At 40.0% G+C, this 27,101-nt stretch overlaps 1 protein-coding gene across 4 annotated transcripts in view; it reads right to left on the bottom strand.

The window, feature by feature from the left end:
* The window catches only part of COL15A1 (collagen type XV alpha 1 chain), a 493,232-nt gene that overhangs the window by 182,164 nt on the left and 283,967 nt on the right, over nt 1–27,101 (bottom strand). For all 4 annotated transcript variants that reach the window (XM_072411944.1, XM_072411942.1, XM_072411943.1 and 1 more), the window contains 2 exons: nt 14,072–14,140; nt 4,570–4,696 (listed from right to left, as the gene is read on the bottom strand). In XM_072411944.1, coding sequence (XP_072268045.1) covers nt 4,570–4,696; nt 14,072–14,140 — 196 coding nt within the window. The remainder of the gene's footprint in view (nt 1–4,569; nt 4,697–14,071; nt 14,141–27,101) is intronic.

Raw genomic sequence — 27,101 nt, 5'->3', positions numbered from 1 at the left:
AAATCCTCCCCAACTTTATTTTATGTTTTTAATTATTAGAATATCTGTTTACTGGTGTACAAATCTAAAGGATCATATCAATCAACGCAAAAAAAAACAAACAGCCAATTTTGACAGACTGCGCAAGTGCTAATTGCAAGTGAATTGCTATCATCTGTGCATATAACTATGTGCATAAATTTGAGCATATATAAATGTGTGGTTTAACTTGCTTTTTACTTTTGTCTTTTACTTTTCTTGAAGGGGCTGTTGTTATGGCTGTGTGTTATCCTAATTAATCTATGTTGCTGCATTTGATACTTTGCTTACCATTTAGCACAATAGCTTCTTTTTTTATTTTTTTTTACTTTGAATGTTTTAATGTCCATTTTACAATTTTGAAGTCAATGTTAATGCTATGTTATTGTGTTTGTGGCCATTTTGATTGCAAAATTCTGCCTTTATTACCACTTTGAAATGTTTGTCCTGCATAAATATTTTCTAAACCAATTGCATATTGGTTTGGTACGTATTTTTTGAATGCAATATTTGTTGGGCCATTTTGTGGATTTGGGGTTTTTTTTTTTTTTTTTGGTTAGATGTGTTTTTAAATTTTATTGTGACCTTTTAGCAAATGTTTCTTTTGAATAAAGTTGTTTGTAAAAATGTTGTCGTTTGTTTTGTGGGAGTTTGTTATGTGATCTCCTTTCCAATATCCCAGGACACACAGTCTAAAAAGACAATTGTGATTGTTTTTAAGCTGTTCCTTCCTCTGAATTATTTGTTAAGCTAAAAACAGCACAATTGTCTTATTTGTTTGATGCGCATAGTTGTGCGCCAAACTTCAGGAGCGTGCAGCTCATAGTTGTGCGCCACGGCGGACCCGCTACATGCGCTTGAACTGTTTAATCAGTTAAAAAATGCACTGCACTTTTGCACAGTCCTCATTAGGTAAGTGAAAGGATCTGCTTCTACTTCTAGTTCCTTGAATGCACCCTGATTTCTCCTTCACCCACAGAGACAGACGTCTGGAGAGATATCCCAATAACACACACACACAGTATGGTCTTAGGAATATTCTCTAATCTTTTTTTTGACAAAACGTTTTTTTATACATACAGGATACAGGAAGACAAAAGGCGCAGTTTATATATGCAGTTATGCTGATTAGGTAAAAACAACTCCTTATCTAGTAAAAGCTGATGCAGGCACATTTTTCCTTTAGTGTAACTGATGTTCAGCATCCTGTTATTCATATAAAGTATATAACTTAACTCTTCAGTAAGTTTGTATTTTTTTGTGTATTTTGTATGTTTTGCTTCATATGCACTCATGTATGTATAGACATGAGTGCACATAAAGCCAAACCTGTATGTTTGCATTTAGATGTGTGTACATATACATAGAAAAGAGAAATTAGAAGAAGAAATAGGCAAAGAGGGCTTTTTGGACCCTATTGCTTCATATTGAAAAGATTGCCTATTTCTTCCTATGATTTTGGATATCATGGGCTTGGCTACAAGCAATATTCATGGAGGTTATTGCTTCTGGTTAAAAGAAGGAATACACCTTTATGTGCTTCCACTACCAGCTCAGGGAGTAAGTCAATAATATATAATGGTATCATAATTTCCAACCCTGAAGGGATGGAAAAGCAAGAAAATGTTTTGCACAAAGTGGATTTGGCCATGGAACTTTGATATACTAGTACTATTTGTTTTGCGTAAACACCTAAATAATGCATACACTCCAGTATTTATGAGCATTAAGTTAAGCAACAACACAACATCTGTTCATTTCTAAGAGTGCCTGACCCTGCTTGTGAGCTTGGCAATCAATGTGCTTTGATGTTGTGCTTAGGTGTGTTAGAATGAGTATGCAACTCAGCTGGACAACTAATTGACAACCAGTTTGGACAGCAAGTGGAAGTGTGTTTGAATACAATAGGGCTAAGATCAGGCAGCACAGCACAATGACAACAAACCTAGGAGTTTGGTGTGGAAACCATGCAGACATTTGTACTCAATACTTGTGGAAAAAATGACAACACATTGAAGAATTGCTAAACTACAGAAACTGGCATTACAAACCAGGCACAAAAACATTGCAGTTGTCAACATGTTTGCCTTAAATCATTTACTAAAATATTTGATTTCTCCAAAGTAAAACTGGAACAAAATTTTTATGAGGTCATAAATGTTTGTTCACACTGTTTGTTTTTTACACTCATACTATTGTGTGATGACATATTTGAAAGTGCCATTTAGTATATATCCAGCTTGATAGAAATGAGTTTGCAGTGTTGCAACCAAAAGAAAAAGTAACAAGAAGTGCAAAAAATGTAACTATAAATGAAGCAAGTTTGTGATGGAGTAGAATGTAACATAAAAAAGTAACACGTACAAAAAAAAAAAAAAAATCAAGCATTAAAGATTTAAACTGACCTGTAAAATGACTATAGAACATAGAACAGCGCGCAGGTGTGCGCTAATCAATTGCTATCACCTCATCATTGAGGTTAACATCTCCTGAATTGTGCAGCTGAAAATTAATAGCCTTAATTGACGTATTTGCGATTTTTGCGGGGAAACCAGCAGGCGAGTTCACTAGAACTCGGGCTCGACTCGCGGTAATAAACTTCACCGTCTGGCGCGAACGTACGTGCGTCCAGCATACGCGCATTTCATTGATAAAACAGGGCCAAAGAATTTTGTAAAGTGTTTACAGTACCCAAGTGGGTTGGTGAAATCTTTAACCCCCTGAGTGGTAACCCTGAGTGTGACTCTGGGTAGAAAAAAGATGCTGAAAGCGGTAACCCCGAGTCACACTCGGGGTCGATAAAACAGTGAAATACAATAGTAAATACAGCCTTACCTGATCCGCTGGTGTCCTCCTTCACGATCCCCATCTTCTCGCTTCCTCCGGCCAGCATCCTCTGCATCTGATGTGTCACCGAGAGTTCCCGGTGACGACGGTACGTGGGGCCGTTGTGTGTCGGGTGCGGCAGGAATTTCAAATCTATTTGTAGTGCATTCAGTACAAAACAACTGCATTGAATGCAATACAGTGGATTTATATATGTAAAAGCAGTACATTGTATGTAATATATATTTATTTAATTATTAAAAAAAAAAAAAAGATTGTTTTAAATTTATTATTTTTACATGATTTTGTGTTTCAAACTTTAATATACTCATATTGTAAAATAAATTTTCATTAAAAACAATGTACCACTTTTAGACATAAATCCTGACAAAAATGAACCGCCCAGGAGGTTAAATGTGGGCAATGTTATTGATATGGCATGTAATGGCTGGTAGTAACACAATTAAATTATTTTATGGCACTTGGCACAAAGTCCAGATAATATTTATAAACATAGGAAAAGTTTTTTTATTCTGATGATGCTGTTGCTATTTTTTACAAAGTTTGTACCCCTGGTGTTTTGGTTTTATCGAATAATAGGTGGTTGGATTTTACGTTCTTAAGGATAATAAAAAAAATCTATCAATATGAATAAAACTTGGTGCTAATTTAGCTTTCACAAAACTTTTCACGTGTAGATTTTGCAAATAATTAGAAGAAGAAATTCATATCTGCATTGCAACTCAGTGAAGGGAATAATATTACCTTGTTCATTAATTATTCATCTGCACTCCCTTTTCTCTCCAAAAAAAAAAAAAAAAAGGAATATATCTCAACAACCTTGAGAAAAAACAGTTGAAGAGCATTTGTGCATTCTAGGTGACAAGGGACCAGAAGATCCTACTGTTTTATTCATTTCCCTGCATGCTATTATCGTATCTCTAAAAAGATTAGTTTTAATATGTGTAGGTAGCCATGAAGAATATATTCTTGGACAGGTTATTGATCATACGGTTGATACTAAAAATGGTCGCTGGGCTTTGACAGTCATTTCTGATGACTGTGGGAGATAAGGAGATCTTGACTGTAAATGCATATGGGCCAAATACATCAATTAGGATAAAGTATCAGATAGAACATATGCCCGGTGCCGCCATCTTCTTTGCCATTTTTCCGTCTTCTTCCTACTATACCAGATGTCACATTGTCCTGGCATGAGACCGGGTGATGTAGATTAAAAAAAAGAAATAGAAAGGAGAGGGGCTTTACCTTTTTTTTTAAAAAAAAACCCTTCCCCAAAAAATGAAGGTAATTTTTACCTTATATAAAAGGGTTGTCTATCCTTTTATGCAAAATTAAAAATTTTAGTTTAGGTCTGCTTTAATGACACAGCAAGGTGATGATTCTGTAATAATAATTATTATTTATTATAGATCATGTAATAATTTAATAATTGGCTTTTAAAGTAATTTATTCAGATTCATATGCTTTTACAAACACACTGGTATCATAACTATATAGTGGGAAATTATTCTGAGATAGGGTGCCAACATGTTACAGTTAAAGCATATCAGTATGTTAAAATAAATGCTACTCATCCTAGTATAATATATAATTATATTTATGAATACAAAAAAATAATTTCTAAATAGCAAACATATTTCCCTTTCCACGGTTTACATAAGGAAAACACTTTGGATACTAAACAGAGTATAAAGGACATACCTGATCCAAATGGTGTAGGTGGCCCAGGAGGTCCTGGTGGCCCCCTTAAACCATATCCAGCTGGTCCAGGAAGTCCAGGCACTCCAGGTGGACCTGGTGGACCTATTACAGAATCTCCTTTTGGGCCCTGGAAGCGCAGATACATACATTATTAAAATACAGAAGCTTTATGAAAAAAATATAATTCTAGTCTTGGAAACAGTTTCAATTGTGGGGTTGTAAAACAAGCAAAAGCTATGTACGTGAAATTTTTTTTTTAAAAACCATTTAGTTGTCAACAGCCTTATATATATCTACATAATAACCAGAATTAAAAATAAATAGATTAAAACCAAAGCACTCAGTTAAAATGTACAAAATGGTAACCTGTAGAGGAGTCTATAAAAAAAATACAGTTCGGCATGCCGGGGCGGAGCCGAACAAGGCGGACGCGCAATACCTTGGCTCCCCAGGAGAATAGTGATACCGGCTTGTAATATCCTTATACCGGTTCTTCTGAGACACTGAAGAGCATCTTACATTACCTGGGGACCGAGCGGCAGTGGGGGGCAGTGGAGAGTGAGAAGACTGCCGCTCGTCACACACCCCGAGCAGGGGACCCGTGCACCCGAGCCATTTTGCCTGCCCAGCTGCTCAGAGACTTCATAGATGTTTTTTACTCCTAGCCCTTCACCTTCAACTTAGAGTGTTGAGCTTGTAAACGTAGGAAGCCTGTCTTGGTGCCTTGTGCTAGATTGAATTAGATATAATAGTGTTGTACTTGCAAGTGATGGATACTCGCATTTGTGTTGTATATCAAGCCAATTTGACCCCCAAACTGTGATTGCTGCTACAGAAATTGGCACCTGTATCCTGCACCATGCTTAATTGGCCTATACACCACTGTGCTTGAAAATCCTTTGAAATCTGCATCTGTATCCAGTACCAGGCCATGTTGGCTTATACACCACTGAGCTAGCAAATATTTTCTTTTCTTTTTTTTTTTTAAATCTGCATCAGTATCCTGTGTTAGGTTGAATAGGCCTGTACACTACAGTGCCTGCAAGCTACTGAGATCAGCATTTGTGTCCTGCGCCAGGCTGAGCTGGTTCCCATAGTGCTGTATTTAAACAACTATTGAAATTTGCATTTGTACTTTATACTAGACTGAGCTGGTTAGCATCAGGCTGTGTCAACAAGCAAATGAAATCAACACCAGTGCTTTGAACCGGGCTGATAAATACATGGGGAAACACTCAGCTACAGCACTTCGCAAGCAACAATCTAAATCAAAATCAAAGGGCCTTCAGAAATCTAGTGTGTCCCCTTTAACGCTTTCCCCACCATCACCTGAACTCTTACCTATGCAACACGCACAAGACCTGTCTACCTCTAATCTCGAGGCATCCATGTCTTCATCAGTGCCCAATGCCACAGCAGCAGAGGTGATAAAATCTCTTACACCATACTTTGACAAAAAGTTCTCTACCCTCCAGGCCACATTTGAAACAGCATTTTTTGACCATTGCTTCGAATACTGGACGTATAGCGGAACTGGAACAGAGGGTGAGTGATCTTGAGGACCAAGCTCTGGAAACACAAGGCAAACCTAATACTCATACAAAGTTGGTTTCTTCATTAGAAGAAAAAGTACAGGATTTAGAAAATAACAACAGGGGCTACAATCTCCGCATATTTTGCATTCCGGAATCTTGGAAAGGGCAGGATCTAATTAAATATATCACGGTTGATTTGCCATTGGCACTTAACCTCACACCTCTGACCCTGCGGGCTTTGGAAAGGGTTTATCGAGTAGGTCCTGAGTGTCCCACACAAAACCAGAGGCCTAGGCCAGTGATTGCAAAGTTTTTTTCATGCTCTGGACAGGGAATCGCTGCTATCAGCATATCGAAAGCACCGATACCTATCTGTGGGTGAGGACAAGCTTTTATTGTTTCAGGATTTCTCCCCATCGGTAGCCCAAAGACGCAAACAATTTGTACCCGTTTGCCGCATCCTCGCAGAAAAAGGAATACGTTTTGCTTTATTGTACCCGACAAAACTTAGATTCCAGTGGGAAGGTGAAAACAAGCTGTTTGATGACCCCCAACTTGAGATGGACTTTATTATTCAGGACCGCCGCAACCCCCAGGAAACGTAAGACAAATGATGAACACTAGACGCTGGTATTTTTTTTTTCTTTTTTTCTCTTCAACTTAATGTTTTGGCTCTTGATGGCTATTTACGCATGTTGGAAGCCCCGTATAGTATGCTTTTGATTTATGCTATTTTCACCTGCAAAACTGTGTTTCATCTGAAAGACTCTTTTCTTTCAGTGTATTTTTTAATGTTGATTATAAACAATTTTGGATATTATTTGGATATTTTGTTACAGAGTTCGCCCTACTGCCTTGAATAGATGGCAGAGGTTTGAGTTTATATTTTTAAAACAGAGGAATTGGAATATAAGTAAATCTGAAGTAAATGTGAATAAAGCACTTCAGGTGTTTGTTATGTTAGGAGATACAGATTTTGTAATTTTGTTATATTTGTGCAGAATGACTGGCTGGGATTAGGATTGCTCTTTTTTTGAGAAAGATAGATCTGCTGGCTGTTTTTTGTTTTAGTTACCACTGTGACATCCCCGCCTTGTATTTCTCCCCACATAGTGGCCAGTTCTCAAACTAATTTACACTTGATATCCTGGAATGTGGCTGGTCTTAACAGTCCCCAAAAATGTAAAAAAGGTACTGACACATTTAAAACGTAGAAAACCTGATATTGTGTTTCTGCAGGAAACTCATTGGAAAACAGGTGACACTGCAACTTTGCATGACACTTGGATTGGGGACACAATTGCCACCACTTATGTCACTAAGAAAAGAGGAGTGGCTATTCTTCTGAACAAAAATTTCCCCTATAAGGTTATCACTACGCTATTGGACGAGGAGAGTAGCAATGTGATGGTAGTGTTGGAACTGGCGGGACAAAGGTACAGATTATGTTCAATTTATGCCCCTACTGGCAATTCAATTTCATTTTACGCATCTCTCACACGAAAATTTCTTGAAGAAAACTATCCGAATTTGATAGTGGCCGGTGATTTTAATGTCATAGTGGACCCCGCCTTAGACCGCTCTAGTCAAGCTCATAGTACACCAGGGACTACTTCAGGGGGACTCGACCATTTATTGACCTAGACTACATTGGTGGATGCTTGGCGGCTTCTTAACCCTGATGAAAAAAGCTACACCTGTATTCTAAGTCCCATATGTCTTTTTCAAGAACTTATTATATTCTAATTAATTATTCTGTCTACTCTAGAATTTTTGACGCGTCAATGCCGGATTTTAGGTTTGGAGGATAGGGAAGCTCTTAACCTCCCTAGAGGTAACCCCGAGTGTGACTCGGGGTAGAAAAAAGTTGCTAAAAGTGGTAACCCCGAGCCACACTCGGGGTATGTAAACCTATGGGAAGGTTAGTAAATAGAGCGCTTACCTGATCTGCCGGCATCCCGCGCCGTCCAGCGCCACAATCTTTGTCTTCTTTCTTCTTCCTGCTTCTGCATCCGATGAGTCACCAGGGAGTTCCCAGTGACGTCGGTGCGTGTGTACGTTGCCGGTGGGGCGGGGCGGGAAATTGCATTCAATACAAAATAACTGTTATGAATGCAATACATTGGATTTTTATGTGTAAAAGCAGTACATTGTTTTCAAGAACATTTATTTTACAGTATATATATAATAATATAAGTATAATCTGTATTTTTTTTATTTAAAAAATATATTTTTTTTAAATTTGTAGATTTTTTTAATTTATTCAATTTATTGTTTTTACATGATTTTGTGTTTCAAACTTTATTATACTCACTATTATATTATACTGTAAAATAAATTTTTATGAAAAACAATACCGCTTTTAGACCGGACTTTTATAAAACGGGACAGAGATGAACCGCTTGGGAGGTTAATAAACCAATTTCACTGGAAGAGGTCCAGAAAACAATTAAGTCCATGGGCAATCATAAAACCCCTGGCCCAGACGGCTATGCAGCTGAATTTTATAAATTACTTCAGGAGGAAGGAACATCCCTTCTGACCGAGGTTTATAACACCATCCTTCTACAACAATCTCCATTTCCTGAGTTTAACGAAGCCCACACGATACTTATACCCAAAGAAGGTAGGGATCTAACCTCGGTCTCATCCTATAGGCCGATATCGCTTTAGAATTGTGATTATAAGATTTTGGCGATGTTAATGGCCAATAGGCTCCACACCTTTCTGCCCTCTCAGCTTACCAAGCATAAATTGGGATTTGTACAGAGCAAACATTCTACTATAGGTGTACGTACAGCAATAGCAGCAACAGTTGCAGCATCTGCTCCTAACTCTCCTAAAACAATGTTATTAAGTTTGGATGCTGAAAAGGCATTTGATAAGGTAGAATGGCCACTCTTGCAGGCAGTGCTGGCTTATCGGACATTTAGCCATAACTTTTCAACCTTTATCCAATATCTCAATAGTCTACCGCAAACCCGACTGTTTTTTAATGGTTCCTTGTCTTCCCCAGTGGAGATGAGCAGAGGTACCCGCCAGGGATGCCCACTTTCGCCACTGCTGTTTATTCTGGCTTTAGATCCATTGCTGGGACTTCTTGAATGCTCCCCGGATTTTGTGGATATTGTAATAGGTACCAAGAGGATAAAAATAACGGCATTTGCAGACGATTTACTACTTTATATTACTAACCCCAGGACCAGCCTCCCGGCTATTCTGAATCTTTTTACCCTGTACGGCTCGGTCTCTGGATACTCTATTAATCTAGATAAATCCAAAGCCCTGTATCTGACTAACTGTGTTCGACCTGTTTTGGGTTCCCTATATCCGGTGGTCTGTTGCAAGGAGAAACTGCAATATCTAGGAGTCCAAATCACCAAAAAAACAGCTAAATTGTACGATGCTAATGTCAAACTGTTGTGGCGTGTTGTTAAGACTCAACTACAAAAATGGTCCTCATTTACTCTTTCCTATCTGGGCAGGGTGAGCCTGATTAAGATGATTTTGTTTCCTAAGCTTTTGTACACTATTCAAATGTTACCAATTCTGATCCGTCAAACAGATCTTAAAGAATTTTTTAGATTATTTCATTTTTTTGATTGGGGAAGCAAGAGAGCACTGGTTAGCATGTATATTATGCACCAATCTGTTAAGAATGGAGGGCTGAATTTTCCCGATGTAGAAATGTATAACTGGGCTGCTCTTATTGGATATCTCAGGGATTGGCTACCATCCACACTATGTCTCATGGCCTAACTCCTCCTACTCATGCCGGTAATGCTGCTGCCTGCCCAGGACCCAGCTATAGATGCCAGTTACTAATGCCGTCTACACTCCGTCTCAGGGCCTAACTCCTCCTCCTCATAGTTACATAGTAGGTTAGGTTGAAAAAAGACATAAGTCCATCAAGTTCAACAACTAGGGAAATAAACATATCCCAGATATAAAACCCTATAAGACATAGTTGGTCCAGAGGAAGGCAAAAAAAACCCTGGTACAACTTGCTTCAACAGGGGAAAAAAAATTCCTTCCTGATTCCATAAGGCAATCGGATGTTCCCTGGATCAACAGTCACTGTTATCTTTAAAGCCTTAATACCTAGTTATATTCTGTGCTTCCAGAAAAACATTCAGCTTTTTCATAAAGCAATCTATAGTAGTTGCTGAAACTACTTCCTAATGGGAGCCGATTCCACATTTTCACAGACCTTACAGTGAACAATCCCTTCCTTATCCGCAGCTTAAACTTCTTTTCCTCCAGACGCCAAGAGCGGCCTCTTGCTCTTTGTAATGATCTCAAAGTGAATAATGGGGAAGAGCGTTCTCTATATGGACCGTTTATAAATTTATACAGGGTGATCATATCCCCCTTAAACATCTCTTCTCAAGGGAGAATAGATTCAGTTCAGCTAATCTCTTCTCATAGCTGAGCTCCTCCATTCTTTTTGTTAAGTTAGTTGCCCTTCTCTGCACTCGCCAACTCCACAATGTCCTTTTTGTGAACTGGTGACCAAAACTGGACTGCATATTCCAGATGTGGTCTGACCAATGCTTTGTACAGGGGCAGGATAATGTCTCCATCTCTGCAGTCTATTCCTCTTTTAATACAAGAAAGTACTTTGCTAGCTTTAGATATTGCAGCTTGGTATTTCATGATGTTATTAAGAATATGATCTACCAGAACCCCCAGATCCTTTTCCATTTCTGACTCCCCCAAATGTATTATAACCCTAGATAGTATGAAGCATGCATTTTCAAGCTCCCAAGTGCATAACTTTGCATTTATCTATATTAAATGTCATTTGTCACTTGGCTGCCCAATTAAACAGTACATGCAGGTCTGCTTGTAGAATATGGACATCCTGTATGGACTTAATTCCATTACATAGTTTGGTGTCATCTGCAAACACAGAAATGGTACTTTTAATCCCAAACTCTGTATCATTTATGAATATGTTAAACAGTAAAGGTCCCAACACTGAACCCTGGGGTACAGCACTAATAGCCTTAGACCATTCAGGGTATGAATCATTAATTACAACTCTCTGGATGCAATCTTTAAGCCAGTTCTCTATCTATTTACAGATTGACTTTTCTAAACCTATCGACCCTAACTTCCTTATTAACCGTCTGTGGGTACAGTGTCAAATGCTTTAGCAAAGTCCAAGTACACTATATAAACTGCTATTCCACTGTCTACCTGTTTACTTACTTCCTCATAAAGAGAGAGTAAATTTGTTTGACAACTTCTGTCGTTCTTTAAGCCATGCTGACTATCACTTGAAATAATTTTTTCTATCAGAAACTGCTGTATGTGGCTCATTATCAAACTCTCTAAGACCTTTCCAACTATGGACGTTAAACTAACAGGTCTGTAGTTACCTGGTAATGACTTTGCTCCCTTTTTGAAGATAGGAACCACATTGGCCTTACGCCAATCCATTGGTGCCTTGCCAGTGACTAAAGAGTCTCTAAAAATTAGAAATAATGGCATCACGCTGTTACTGCTGCTGCCTGCCCAGTACCCACTTCTAGAAGCCATTTACTTGTGTCTACACTCTGTATCAGAGCCCACCGCCTGGTACTCATGCTGTTACTGCTGCTGACTGCCCAGTATCCAACTGTAGATGCCAGTTACCAATGTCGTCCACACTCCGTCTCAGGGCCTAACACCTGCTACTCATGCTGTTACTGCTCCTGCCTACCCAGTACCCAGCTCTAGATGCCAATTACTAATGCCGTCCACACTCCGTCTCTGGGCCCACCGCCTACTTCTCCTGCTGTTACGTCTCAGGGCTTAACTACTCCTTCTCCTGCTGTTACTGCTGCTTCCTGTCCAGTACCCAATTCTAGATGCCAGTTACCAATGTCATCCACACTCCATCTCAGGGCCTAATGCCTCCTATTCATGCTGTTACTGCTGCTGCCTGCCCAGTACCCAGCTCTAGATGCCAGTTACCAATGCTGTCCACACTCTGTCTCTGGGCCCACCGCCTACTTCTCCTGCTGTTACTGCTGCTGCCTGCCCTGTAGCCAAATTTAGATGCCAGTTACTAATGCCATCCACACTACGTCTTAGGGCCTACCTCCTCCTACTCATGCTGTTACTGGTGCTGGCTGCCCAGTACCCAATTCTAGATGCCAGTTACCAATGTCGTCCTCACTCCGTCTCAGGGCCTAACGCCTCCTCCTCCTCATGCTGTTACTGCTGATCCCTACCCAGTACCCAATTCTAGATGCCAGTTACCAATGTCGTCCACACTCCGTCTCAGGGCCTAACGCCTCCTCCTCATGCTGTTACTGCTGATGCCTACCCAGTACCCAACTCTAGATGTCAGTTAGTAATGCCATCGCCACTACTTCCCAGGGCCTCACTCCTCCTACTCATGCTGTTACTTCTGCTGCCTGCCCAGTACTCAGCTCTAGATGCCAGTTACTAATTTTATCTACACTCCGTCTCAGGGCCCACTCCCCGCTACTCATGCTGTTACTGCTGCTCTCTGCCCAGTACCCAGCTGTAGATACAAGTTACCAATGCTGTCCATGCTGCATTTTACAAAGGAATACCTAGCAGATAGGAAAAGGCAGTCCCCTTCACACCAATGTCTCCAGTAGCTACAGCTTCTACACTGTCCATGTTCGTGATGGCCTCAAACTTTTTTGCCGTCCTTGCTCCGTCTCAGGGCCCATCGCCTCCTCCCTAATGCTGTTACTGCTGCCGCCTGCCCAGTACCCAGCTCTAAATGCAAGTTACCAATACAGTCAACGTTCCCTCTCAAGGCCCACCGCCTCCTCCTCCTCCTGCTGCTGCCCCCTCGGGGCCCTCTCTGCCTCTACTCGGAAGCCTGTATAAAATCTGGCATGTTCCCTTGACTGCCCCATAAAATGGCCTTCCCAGCATTAAAAATAAGCCTTCCTTATTTTTTTTTTACTTGTACAGTGTTGTGCAGAGCTGGGCGAGTCTTGACATGTCTTTTTAAATGTATTTATAGGCTGTAGAAGCTCTACACAGTCCCCAAAAACAACCCAAATTTTTCCCCTATTGACTTTAATAGAGTTCAAGTTTGATGTTCATTCACCCGAATAATTTTGGTCCATTCGAGTGAATAGCTGGCGAATCGACTAGTGAGCTATTCGACCAACACTACTAGAGACAAGCCCTTGGTCCATCTCGCCTTATATACTCATTTCTGACATCAGCTGACTGACTTTGCCCAGACATACCCAGCCACTGCTGGAACATGCATGCCACCAGGGGACGTGATTCTGCTGAGACAGTAGCAGGCATAGTGGTAGATGCAACTGTGCAACTGCAACAAATAATTTTCTCATGTAAAAATACATTACCCAATTACCGACCATTTGAACAACTATAGCTTGCATATAACTTAAAATCTGTACGTAATAGGTAAAGTCTGGGTTCAGATTTAGAGCACACGCGATATCATGTAAATCACATGTGTTGTTCCCAATAGCAAAATCGTTGTTGCAAAAATTGTTGTGCAGTGAATGACGCCTTCATTTAAATGCGTCAAATTCTGACCCCCCCACTTTCTGTCGCTATGATCATGAAAGATCTCTTTTGACTCCCCCATATAGGGGCTCTCTTGGTCTACATTGAAGTCATTGGGGGGATCAATTGTATTTGGTACAAGAAATGTGCATTATATCTATTTTTATCAATTTTATATTTTAGAGTATATTTTAATAAAAATTATTGATTATTAAAATTATGTTTGTCTAAGTGTTGGTAAAGCCACCAGAGAAACTCCCATTACATTAAGGATATAAACATGTTGCTCTGATACTTATATTTTCATTTTTGTGTTTAAATTAGGGGCCCGGTCTTTTTTGCATTTGGTCAGAACAAAACTTTTAAAGTGACAATGTCTCTTTCAAAGAAAATAAAAGTAAGTTTAGGTGGAATATATCTAAGACAATTATTGTATATTTTTCTTTACAAACCCTTTCTCCTGTTTGACATGGTCGTCCGGGTTGGGCATTGTTGGAATCACCTTTTTCCCCCTTTTCTCCCTGGTAAAAAGAGAACAGAAAGTGAACAACAACCATTGCAATAGATATTTATAAGGGGTCCACGGAACTGTAAAATTCTGAATACGATGGTGTTTGCGATGGTGATCCAAAACCTTTTCATAGTCAAAATTCAAGCTGAAATTAGGATGAAAAAGTATTTAAAATGCTTAATTTTGTTTTAAAATCACAAAGGATTGTGTATTTAGCCATCTTTGAATAAATGTAAGACAGTATGGGACCAGTAAAAAATCTAATTTTTTATTTCTGTTCGCCTTTGCATCATATATATTTTTTATTTTGTTCCACAAAAATTGCAGAAAAAAATACCAGTGTACATTTGCATCTAAATGCTGTCGATGTCACTTGTTGATCAGTCACAAAAAGTTTTCTCCATTGTTGCTTAAAAAATTGTGTTCTCATTTTAAATTATTATTTTTGGTGCAAAATCAAGGAAAACTCTTCAAAAGAAAAGGCTGTTCTAGGGTGGTTTCACAATGTTTGTTCATCATAGCATAGTTTTGCCCCCCTTTCAAATGGTTTAAATACCCCTCCCTCTTTGTTTATTATCAATACACTTGTCACTGTTAAAACAAGCAAGTATGCATATTTTATGTTTGCCACAGTGGACTGTGAATCTGCTCCCTTTACCCCTATTGCTGACCTTAATCCTCCTATTTATCTTCAGCATGACACTATTAACCAGCACAGCTTTTAACATTAAAATAGTTGGGATCACTGGGAAAGTTAGTGTGTGATTTTTTTCATCATGATAAACAACTCCCTGGTGGTGTACCTTCTCTTGCCCAGACTGCTTGATGGAGGATTGCATAGCGGTGTTCCAAGCATACATATGCCATAAAGAGGTAGAACACCTTTGTTGTGTTGGTTTGAGTGGGTACTGGTACTCTTATGAAGAGGAAGAAGAATCAGAGCAAGGGAAATGTCAGTGCCATGTAAGACCTAAACTTCTATACATAACATGAACCTTTATACACACTGAAAATTCCAGGGATGTGGAGATATTATAGGTTTAGTGTTTGTTGAGTGTAGAGGCAGCTTGGTTTTAAAAATGATGGCGTTGTGGTATCTAGAGGATGGCTGGGAGTGTACTTCTTCAATGCAGGACTGACTACTACAAGATGAAGATACATAAGGAGGAGAAAAAGGAAACGCAAAGATGGCCCTTCCTGTACATGTGTGGCACAAAATTCTTGTCTTGATGACACTGGACCCCTATGACTAACAAGAGTAGCAGCATCAGAAGAAAAAGAGTCGAGGACTTGTTCTGCGGCAGTTGATACGGGATCACCTGAGTCTAGGTGACACCAGCTCTTTACCAGAGCACCCCACAAAGGGTGATGGACCAGTAACTTTAGTGGCTAAGGGACTATTTTGCTAGTCTGCAATTAAATATGCAAATGCACCCTCTCTTTATGGCTCTACCACAGCCTGAGCCATGTTCGCCATAAACCTTAACTACACAATGACAGCAAGATGACCCCTCTGCTATGATTTTAATAGAAGACATTAAAAGAATATTTTTTGTAAATCGCCTTTATAGAAGTTTTTTGCAAGTGAGAAGTTAGTGCATATTTTAGGCATGATGGGTTACATATCAGAAAATTTTAAATAAAAATACGTTTTACATAACACGTTTTACACAACCAAATGATTTTACCCCGACATAAAAGCCGGATTTTATGGGATATTTATCTACTTTGATTTGATATAAACATCAACTTGTGGGTGGTAATTATGTGCAGCTATTGAAAAACTTGGATATTAGCAGTAAAAACTGTCATATAGTCACACAAATGTATACAATTAACAGATCAAGCTAAGCCTGTTAAATTCAAATATAGAAAAACATTGTGCAATTGCATTTTAGACCGCGCAGGGAGACAACATAGTAAAATGATGTCCCAGAGAGTGTACACGATTCGGTTAGCTACACCTGATATTAGAGCCGTGCCTCTGTTCAGAGAAGGTCAATGATGCCAATAAGCCATTATGTATAAATCATTATGACAAAATTAGGAAGGTTCGGGGATTATTTACTGCAATAGGTTTAAAAAAACTTGTGAAGCGTCCTAAAGTGTCTGGACAGTCATGCAGCGACATTGCGTGTTATAAAGTGGCAGCTCAATTACACAACGTCATCTTATAATCGCCCATCTTGGTTTTTGTACATGACAACTAGATAGAGTGCTTTAAACTGGAATTGGACATCTTTTAAATACAGCCTACATAGACATGTATTGAAAACCCTTTATGTAGAAATTCAACTGATAGCTGATAATATTTATATCCAGCGATTTAAGAGCGGAAATAAGATTTACAGAACCAATGCTCAATACCAATAACATGATCATATACTCTATTAATGACCCAAGACATCTCTCAATGCATAAATAATGGCTGGGGGAGTTTTCAGGTAATTTATTCAGTATGTGTTACACACCAATTTTTTTGGTATAGTTTTTTGTCTGGAAAATTAAATAATTCTCATTATTTACTTATTGTGAAAAAATCACTTTATGTCATACTTAGTGTTTAGCCTAATGTTTTTAAATAGCGGCGATTTGGTGTCTTTTTAAATTACCATATATATGATTTCTATTGTAGGAGTTATAAAAAGAATAACCTAAGGAAGGAGGAATGTGTAACTGGTCAATAAAAGCTGTGGATTTAATGCCTATTTCAGGTGCATTTTAGAAGGCAGCTGGTCATTCTTGGGCCAGTGAGTCAACTTGTATTTTAAACAGTATTTCAGATGTGAGACACACCCCCCCTAACGAAACGTAAACACCAATTCATTACAAAGATGAATCATATACCTGAAACACCTACAAATGTGAGAATAACCGCTTAGTAGATGCAGTAACACGGATGGAATAGTTTACCAGAATCTTCACAAGCTTTTGCTTGAAACTTTATCAGTAACTTTATCAGTCATAGACCACTAAGCGGCAGCACTCAAAACGCGTTGAGCCAAATAGGAGGTTTTAATAATTGCATGTTGCGCATGGTAAACTATTTATTTGACCTAAGCGTTCCTTAGCTTTAGGATGTGCCAATCCTGATGCATATATGGAAGCCAACATAACATATTTATTTTAAAAGTATTAAGTAGCATTAAAAAAAAGTGTCTTAAAGTTTTTGAAAAACAAAACTTTTGACTTGTGGTGTTTTGTGTCAGTGCTACAAGAAAACAAAGTATAAAAAGCTTGGTAATCATTGGATCTAAAAAAGTAAAACGAGCTTTAAAGATGTTGACTTGACAATGTGACTGTTATGGTAGAAGAACCTGTATATTTAGAACAAATTTTTCATCATTAGAGGGAATTATCTAAATTTCAATGCATTGCAGCTTGTTTACCATTTTATATATGTTAACCTGAATAGGATCGTTCATTGAGTCTTTAGACGTTGTGCAATCCTCCATTCAAATGCCCTTGAAATTAGTCATTCAGATTATTACTACACTTTAGGCTTGAAGGATGTGGCGCGTTGGATTCAGTGATTTCAATGCAACATAGTAGACCAACCAAATCATCTGTATTAAAGTATGCTGGCTGTAAATGGTAATAACTACAGCACCAACTTGTTTTGCTGCTAGTTTGTTTGCACTTTTGAACAGCTCTGACATTACAGACATCTTTTTAAAAATTAGTGATGGAAACTATAAAATTAGCCAACCAGGTAGGCGGAAAACCGCCTACCAGGTGGCTAATTTATCATTTGAATTTACTAAAACCACGGAAAGAAAGGGAAGCATTAATGGTGAGGGCCGCACAGTTACCTGTTCGGTCTAACCCTGTAATTCCAGAAGTCAGGATACCGGACAACTTGTCAAAAAGTCAACAACAGGAAGCAAGAGACTTTATGCTGTTGTGCTTTGTGCCTGGACGAACATCAGTGGCTGCACATGATATTATTATCCCTCCAGGTGAAAGGGTAAGATTGAAACCCTACCGGAGTTCTGAAGACGGGAGGTAATAAGTCAGGAAGTTAAAAAAACGCTTAAATTGGGGGTTACATAGGAGTCCAATAGCGATTGGGACCAGCCCAATTGTGTTAGTCCCCAAACCAGATGGGAGCTGGAGATTCTGCAACGATTACCGTAAGCTGAATCAGATCACTAAGTTTGACACTTATCCTATGCCCCGTATAGACGAGTTGATTGATCAGTTGGGGAATGCTAGACGTATGACCACCTTAGATCTAACCAAGGGATTTTGGCAGATTACCCTGCTCGAGTCAGCTAAGGAGAAAACTGCTTTGTAACCCCTGATGGAGCATTCCAGTACTGAAGGATGCCCCTTGGGTTACAGAATGCTGCAGCTATGTTCCAGCGGGTGATGGATAAGGTACTCTGACCCCATCAAAAATACGCTGCGGCCTACCTTGAAGACGTAGTCATTCATAGCACAGATTGGGCCTCGCATTTAGTAATGGTTCAGGCCATGCTAAACGCGTTAAGGAATGCATGGTTTGACACGAACCCTAAAAAGTGTGCTATTGGGTTAGAAGAAGCCAAATATCAGGGGTATACCTTTGGGGGAGAAATAATAAAACCTCAGAAAAATAAAGTGGATGCCATCAATATTTGGCCACGCCCTAATAATCAAAGCAGGTTTGTGCTTTCTTGGGGATCGCTGGCTATTATAGGCGCTTTATTTCTTACTTTGCATCCCAGGTCGTTTACCTGACAAATTTGACTAAAGAAAAGGGAACAGTCATGGGTAAATAGTCCCCAGAAGCAGAAGCTACCTTAGAGGCATTAAAGAAGGCTTTGCGTAGCAAGCCGGTGCTATATTCTCCTGACTTCTCTAAGAAATTTGTGGTTCAGAGTGATGAGTCCAATGTTGGACTAGGAGCAGTGTTATCCTAGGTCCAGAATGGGGAAGAATACCCCGTTGTTTACCTTAGTTGAAAGTTGAAGGCCCATGAGTTAAATTATGCTACTATTGAAAAAGAATATTTGGCTGTGAAGTGGGCTCTTCATTACTCAAGGTACTATCTGCTGGGCAGACAATTTGAGCTAATAACGAAGCATGCCCCATTAAAGTGGATGGTCCAGAACAAGAAGACTAATAGGAGGGTTAATAGATGTTTCTTAGGCCTTCAGGAGTTTAGATTTACTGTCAAGCATCGTCCTGGTGTGCAGATGGGGAATGCAGATGCATTCTCAGGTACATACCTACTTGGAAACCTGTGTCCCAACCCTAAGGTTGAAACAAGAGGGGGGGGGTTATGTAACAGCTGGCCAACAAAAACATGTGGTTGCATTCAGGACGATAGATACATTTTTCCAAGGTACAGATTATATGCAGAGAAATTTTCTGTTTGATTAGGCAGTTTTCCTTCTGGCCAGATGGTGGAACTGAAGTACACATGCTGTAGGACAATGGGCTTCTCGGTCAGGTGGGGGAGCTGAAGAGGCTTGGGATGATTAGGATTAAATTATCCCAGCTGAAACCCATCCTGGCAATTATGCTGTGTATATAATCTCCCGGCCTGCTCTTTCCTGGGCCTAGTTCTTGGCCTGTGAGCTAGGAGGAGTGCAAAGAAAAACTCAGTAAAAACACAGAGTGTGTGATAAAGGCTGTACTGCTAAGGAATTAAAGTCCCGCATCGCAGTAGGTTGCTCAGAACACTCAGTTAGAGGCCAAGTGACCTGGTTTTATTTTATTGTTCTGTTTATTTTGCATGATTTTTTCTGTGTTAACAGCCGTAGTTAAAAAACCCTTATTGAACTGCTCATTTGCTGTCCCTGGTTCCTGTCTGTAGTACCTCTCCAGTGAAGTCACACTGGCCCCACTACTTTGCCCCACAATATGGAATCCCTTTATACGCTCGTGTAAATAACAGGGTACAGCTTTTCTTTGAAAAAGGTGTGGAAGAACGCATGCTGGTATACTTGATGGATTGTGTTTTATTGGGTGTCTAAATTTCTGAAGACTTATATGAGTACCATAAGTGGAAGGTTTTTGTTTCAATCAAGGTTATTAGTTACTGAAACAAACAAATAAAATAGTTAAGTATTACTATTATCAATACAATAATCTAGAGAAAGAAACAGCGTATACCACAAAATAATTGCAAAATGCTAGGAACAATCGAGGCTCGATCACATCATTCATTTACTGAGGTATTGGATCAGAGCAATAGTGAACATCTGTACATACCTAAGACATTATCTAAATTGTTGTCTAAGCAACAAACATAAAATTAGCTATATTGTAGGCTCATTATAACCACACTTGTTTATGATGTGGCGACCAAATAATGCAAAACGCCAATTTAATCATGCAGCTACACAAAGGTTGGTATAATCGTTAAAAATCAGAATCATATGTTTCAAGTACGGGTTGTTATCATACATTATTGGGGGTGGGGGGAAAACAGGTGGAAACAGACACACATACACATAGCCCTGTTGGATTGGGGGGGGGAGGGAGATACTAGGTAGGAGAGGGAGGGGAAGAAATATGGCTAAGGTAAGGAGTTGCGGACAGCGGATGCTGAACGGAGGGGGCAAGTTAGGAGGGGTTACGCCTCCTCAATGCCAAGGGACCTCACCTCACTCAGGATAGGCAAATTTGAAACTGGGGGATTTCTTAAACCAATCCCGGTGGTCCTGATGTGGTCCACATCATTTTATATTTTTCTAGCTGGTCTTCATCTTTCATGACCAACTGCTCCATGTGTTGAATCCTCTCTAATTCCGCAAACCACTCCTTCATAGAGGGAGTAGCTGTCTCTATACAAAACCTAGGAATAACTCTTGCCACTGTTAAAAAATGGTGTAACACACTTCTTTTAGCTGATTTGACTGTGTCTGAGATCAAGGATAGTAATGCCATCTTGGGGTTATTGGGAACATTAGAACCAGTGAATGTGTTATATACATTCATAATTGTCTCCCACAAACGAAAGATACTTTAGGTGGGCATTTCCACCACAAATGAATCATTGAGCTTCTTTGGCATCGCCAACATGTGTCAGGGAGAGAAAAGGAGATGCGATGTAGATCTGCTGGGCATCAATACCATCTGGAGGGGATCTTATAATCAGTGAGCAAGTTTTGTGCGTCAGGATTAAAGCTTTTTCTCTTTCTGAATCAGAGATGGGTATTCCCATTTCTGATTCCCAATACCTGGTATAGATAAGGGAATTAGGAACATTTTCTGAAAGGAATATAGTGTACTATAATGATATAGTATGGGATAGGTGGTCTAAAGACCTTAGTACTACCTCCAGAGCAAAAAGACTCCTGTGTAGAGTATGTTTATCCTCGTGTGAAGACATACATGACGAGAGTTGCCGATATTAAAATCAGGGAGTTCTGTTGCCACACTTTCTGATATTTAAAGAGGAAAGGGGTGGGAGTTGCCCACTGTGAAGTACCGTATTTTCCGGTGTATAAGACGACTGGGCGTATAAGACAACCCCCAGCTTTTCCAGTTAAAATATAGAGTTTGTTGCACTTAAAAAAAAAAAAACAGTAACAAAGAAAATTTTTACTTTAAATAATAGAATTGTCTACCCTTCTATGTAAAGTAGTCACACAGCGCCACCTAGTGGCTGATTTGTAAATCACAATATTCTTTAACAAGCATATAAATCTTTACCGCATGGCTCACAGCGTTCCCCGAAGCTCTCTGACGGCTGACTCTGGCTAACCAGAGCTCGGATCTTCTCCCCGTTCAGGAGATTGGTAAGTACCCGGCGTATAAGACGACCCCCGACTTTGGCACAGATTTTTCGGGGTTAAAAAGTCGTCTTATACGCCGGAAAATATGGTATATCACAGAAATGTCGATGCTTATCTGCATTTCATGCTAGGAATTGTTCTGTGGTCATTGCTGGTGGGAAAGCAGGATTGTCGAATAGGGGGGGTCATAGGGCCCGGCCTGAAGGACAATTTCGCCACTCGTAAAAGATTGTTCCAGAGACGTAATAGGCTCTGGAGGGGATAGAGGGGATAGTGAGAGAGCAGAAGTTTGCTATCAATCCATGGTAGTGATCATGGGTCCATTAGGAAAAGTGCATTCTCCAATAAAACCCAGCTTTTCCGGTCTCTGTTGTGAAAACAATCCACAACTCGTAGGAGGGTATATGCCCAATAACAGGAAAAAATATTAGGTACTCCCGCCAGCCCCCCTCTGTTTTTTTGGTTTAATCAGATATCGTAAGGTTATGTGTGGGCGTCTCCCTTATCATATAAAAGTGGCAAAAAGTTACCAGATCGGGACCGATTGGAAAATGCAAAGTATGGGAATATATCCATTTTGAGTGTGTTAATTCTGGCAAACCAGCATAAGGGGAGGGAGTTATTTGTATGTAGGTTTGTCTGAATTTTACTGTTTAGGGGTGGGTAATTGTAGGTAAACAGTTTTGCAGGGTCAGAAGTAGTACTGTGTTTCCCCGATGATAAGGCATCCCCATCGAATAAGCCACCCCCCCGATTTTTGCTCAAACAATTAAAATAAAGCACCCCCCGCAAATAAGACATCCTCCGATACCTGATACTGTGTGCCTCCTCGATGCTGGCTGCAGTGCAGAGTGAAACTGAAAGTAATGTCAAAGGACAAGCAAGCTGCTGATGCCTGCCCTAACAGAGTCTGTATGGCACACGAGTGATCAGAAAGGGGACAATCAATGGCACATGAGTGATCAGAAGAGGACAATCAATGGCATAGAGTGATCAGAAGGGGGCAATCAATGGCACATGAGTGATCAGAAGGGGACAATCAATGGCATATGAGTGATCAGAAGGGGACAATGAATGGCACAGAGTGATCAGAAGGGGACAATGAATGGCACATGAGTGATTTTCAACAATAAATGTGTACTGTAGTCTTCTTCATAGAAAAATAAGACATCCCCCTAAAAATAAGACCTAGGGCATATTTTGGCATTTCAAAAAAATATAAGACAGTGCCTTATCATAGGGAAAACAGGGTATGTACTCCTAGGTATTTTATAGTATCATTACATAACCGGAGGAGGTATTGCTACATATCACAGTGATTTGGGTCTGAGAGAGTAGTTCCAATTTGTTATAATTGACTTTAAAATAACTGACTGTGCTTAATCTCTCAAAATTCTTTCAGAATAAAGGATAGTGATGTGTAAGGTGAGATAATATATACTAGTAGATCATCTGCATATAGAGGAAGTTTATAATGCGTATCCCCCATCTGCAGTCCTTTCACATATGGGTTCGCCCTTAGTGCAACTGCCAGATGTTCCATAACTGGTACATATAACAACGCGGATATAGAACAGCCTTGCCTGGTGCAGTTTTGTATTAAGAATAGTGCTGAAAGAGAACAATTCACTAACGCAAGTGCCTGGGGATGGATATAGGGCCACTATGTGAGAAATCATGGTAGGACCTAGACCAATTTGTCTCAAATTTAAGTACATAAATGCCCAATTCACCCTACCAAAGGCCTTTTCTGCATCCACCGAAAGGAGACACAAGGCTTTTCAAGGATTTGGTTGCCTGTGTCCAGAGGATTGTCTTGAGGGTGTTGACCCTTACCTCTTTACCATATATAAAACCCTACCTGGTCAGAATGGATCAGGGAAGGCATATATGGTGAAAGTCGATTTGCTACCGTATTAGTTTAGATAATGTTTTAGCATCTACGTTAATTAGTGATATAGGCCTAAAGTTGGAGCAAATCAAATGGTCCTTGCCCGGTTTTGGGAGGACCGTGATATGGGCCTCTAAGCTTTGGGGTATCCTCGAATAGGGAAGAGAAAACTCTTATTAGAAACGGGAGTAGGTTGAGGTAATGCATTTTATGGAATTTTGCGGTAGATTTATCAAAGGCTATGGAGACTCCATTTAAATTGGATTCAGGGCTAGAGCTGTGAATCTAGGAGGTATAGTAGTGATTGCGCAGAGATGGTATTTTATTGGTGTGGAAATTAGTTTCCTGAAAAAGGAGGATTTGTACTTTGGAGCAGTTCAGTCCCTTGGCATTGAGGGTGCAGATTTTCAGGGGTTGTACTTGGGAGGGCTTTTGGGTCATGGAAGTCAGAATGGAAGGGTAAATAAATGATGAAGTAACCAGGTATATGGTTAAGGAGAAGTACCAAAAACTCCTGGGCTACTCAGGGGGGTTCAGCTTAGGGGGAACTGGGTCAGTAAAAGAGGATGGGGGGTACACAGAAGGGCAAGCTCTCATTAGCTGGGGTGGGCTAAAACCCCAAGCTTTGATGAGAAAACTAAGGGAAAAGGTGAGAACCCTAAATTGACACCTAATAAGGCGATACGCCTATGTGGGGAAAGTGACGAGTCTGATAAAAAGATAAACATTGTACATCCTAAAACCAATAACCAAACGTTAACGTTCCAGTAACATGCCTATATAGATAGTGATGATAGTAGCGCTTTGATATCCCTAGATTTGTCAACAGTTTAGCCCCTCTCCCCTGTAAATCCTCTAACTGAAGACCATGCACTTTAAGATGTACACAGGGTCAGGTAACCTCGACAACCTGGATACTTATATATACATAATTCACTAATCATTTAAGAACAATTAAAGACTGGAAACAGCCTTCGATACGTGGCCATCTGAGTCGCTATCCCCGGCTATGGATCAGAACCAGGTAGCAGAAAAGTCTTTGAATCCTTAAGTCATGTGGCATGGGTAATCTGAAGAATATAGGTAAACATGGAAAGCAGAGCAGAAAGCAGTGGATAGAGCTAGAGGAATTCTGAGGTAGGATGTTGCTTGGCGTTATCGTGTTTCCTAGAGAGGGGTATAGATCCCAGGACCGCACATCCTTGAGCGGTGATGGATTCATAGGAGAAGCGCCAATTGGAGTTCAAAAGGGCACAAAGGGTACAGATGAACTATATGTTGAACACCCGTGGAACCAGAACAAAAAGCAAAAGACACTGAAAAAATTAAAAATTGAAAAAATCTGGGGAACAAAGCTAGTGGTGTCGAGTAGGTCATATCCTATACGGCTTTAATGATCCTCAAAGGTGAAGGCAGAAGGTGCAGTGGAGAATGTTGTTGTGCTTAGAGTGACCAGGTAGTAATTGCAGTTGCATTCCTGCATAATCGTTGGATTTTGCATCTCGAGCCTTACGCATAATGACCTCTTTGGTATGGTGAAAATGTATGGACAAATGACCTCTCTCAGTCTCTGCAGGTCCTTGCTGCCTGAGCCTGGGGTTCTATGAACCCTGTTAATTTCCATATCCACATCAGTAGGTATGTCTAGCAATGTGGAGAAAATTAAGTACACTGCGGTAGATAGTTCAGAGGTAGGTAAATATTCTGGCAACCTTCAAATTCGGATGTTGTTTCTTCTATTGCGGGTTTTGGCATCCTCACAGAGTATAAAAAGAGCTTCATAGCATGAGAGACTGTCCTCCTGGGAGACCAGTTGTGAGGAAATCTCTGTGCAGGTATGTTGTAGAGTGACCATGGTATTTTTTAAATGTTGCAGAAAGTGCTGCATTGCTTGAAACTCAGTTTGCAGCTGGCTTTCAGTTGGCCGATGCTGTGGTCCTGGTGATGACTGGTAGGTAAGGCATGGAGATGTGCTTTACAATCCCATGCTTCCTCCACTTCACAGGCTGGTGTGCTGGAGCCGGCAGTTTCCTACAAAGTAGAGGGAATATTAGGGCTGGGAATGAGTGAGGCTGGGCTTCCAGGTGAAGTGTGGGATTCAGGGCTAGTACTGACCTGTAAGTGATGTGGCTGGGGTGAATGGGTGAGGGCTCGCGCCGCAAAATCTAATTGAGGCCACAGCTTTGCGCCCTGGACGCAGCTGCCTGTCGAGAAGAAGCCAGATATCTTGGCTAAATCCTAGGTGCCTCATGCAGGCTTCTGCTTATTGTTGGCACAGGATTTTGGATGTTGTCTTTCAAACAGATGTAATTCTGAGAAGTTTTCTTTCGGAAATAAGGGAAAAGAAAGAAGATCAAAGAGTGAAGGATATTGTAGTTATTCCCTACTTTGAAGATAAAATAGTGGTGACAGTGAAGATGTACTCGCTATTCGTGCCCGTGGATGGAATTGTGTCTTTTTTAAAAAGATTTTGCTTTTTCTAGAAAATTGGGGGGTTATGAATGAATATGGCATATGGACTGGGAACTGACAATTTTTAATCTGTTTTCAAGGAGAATCCTGTCCACCAGCAAGATTTATTTTGGAAAGAGTGAATGGTGACCTCTTTTTTTGTGGGCATGCCAGTATTTTGTTGAAAAATGCAAGCAATATAGACATGAACAGAAAGGCTGTACGATACTAGTATGTCATTCTTGTGGGTCGCTGGACCATGTTGCAGTTGCCTGCACGAAGGGTAGAAAATGTAACCTGTGCGGGATTAGTGGTCATGCTTATACTACATATCCAGTCCAGAAAGATGCAAAGAAAAGCAATGTTGAAACCAGGGAGAGTTCAGAATTCACGAGCCAAAATGTGGTAATGGAGGAACCGGGACGATGCAAGGTGGTACAGGTGGTAATAAAACCCAGAAAGAGGAAGAAAGTTAAAAAGTAGTTGAAACTCCAAAGGAAGAGGCAAAAAAAAAGATGCACAAGAGTTTGCAAAGGAAGAACAGGTTAAGAATAAAACATATGCGGTACCATGACCGGAGGGTTGGTTGCAAAAAAAGGATGAATAAAATTATAGAATTAGAAACTTCTGTATAGCAAAGAACTCCAAGACTTAGAAATATTGAATTAGACTGATGTAGTTAGTCCTGATGCTGTCAGGGAAATACATTTTTCACAAGCCTATATTGAAAGAACGGAAAAATGTAAAGTAGCTCTCAAAATTTCAGAATGAATGATGGAAAGGTTGCTAAAAAAAACAAATGACAGAAGATAGACCTTGGATGGACACTCTTGTAGCCTATGCAAGTAGTATTGGAACTGAAGCAAGGAAAACATTCATTAAAATGAAATAATAAATCT

Source organism: Pyxicephalus adspersus, chromosome 5 (genome assembly GCF_032062135.1).
Source record: "Pyxicephalus adspersus chromosome 5, UCB_Pads_2.0, whole genome shotgun sequence".
Taxonomy (NCBI): Eukaryota; Metazoa; Chordata; class Amphibia; order Anura; family Pyxicephalidae; genus Pyxicephalus; species Pyxicephalus adspersus.
This window is presented reverse-complemented; position numbering and strand designations above follow the sequence as displayed.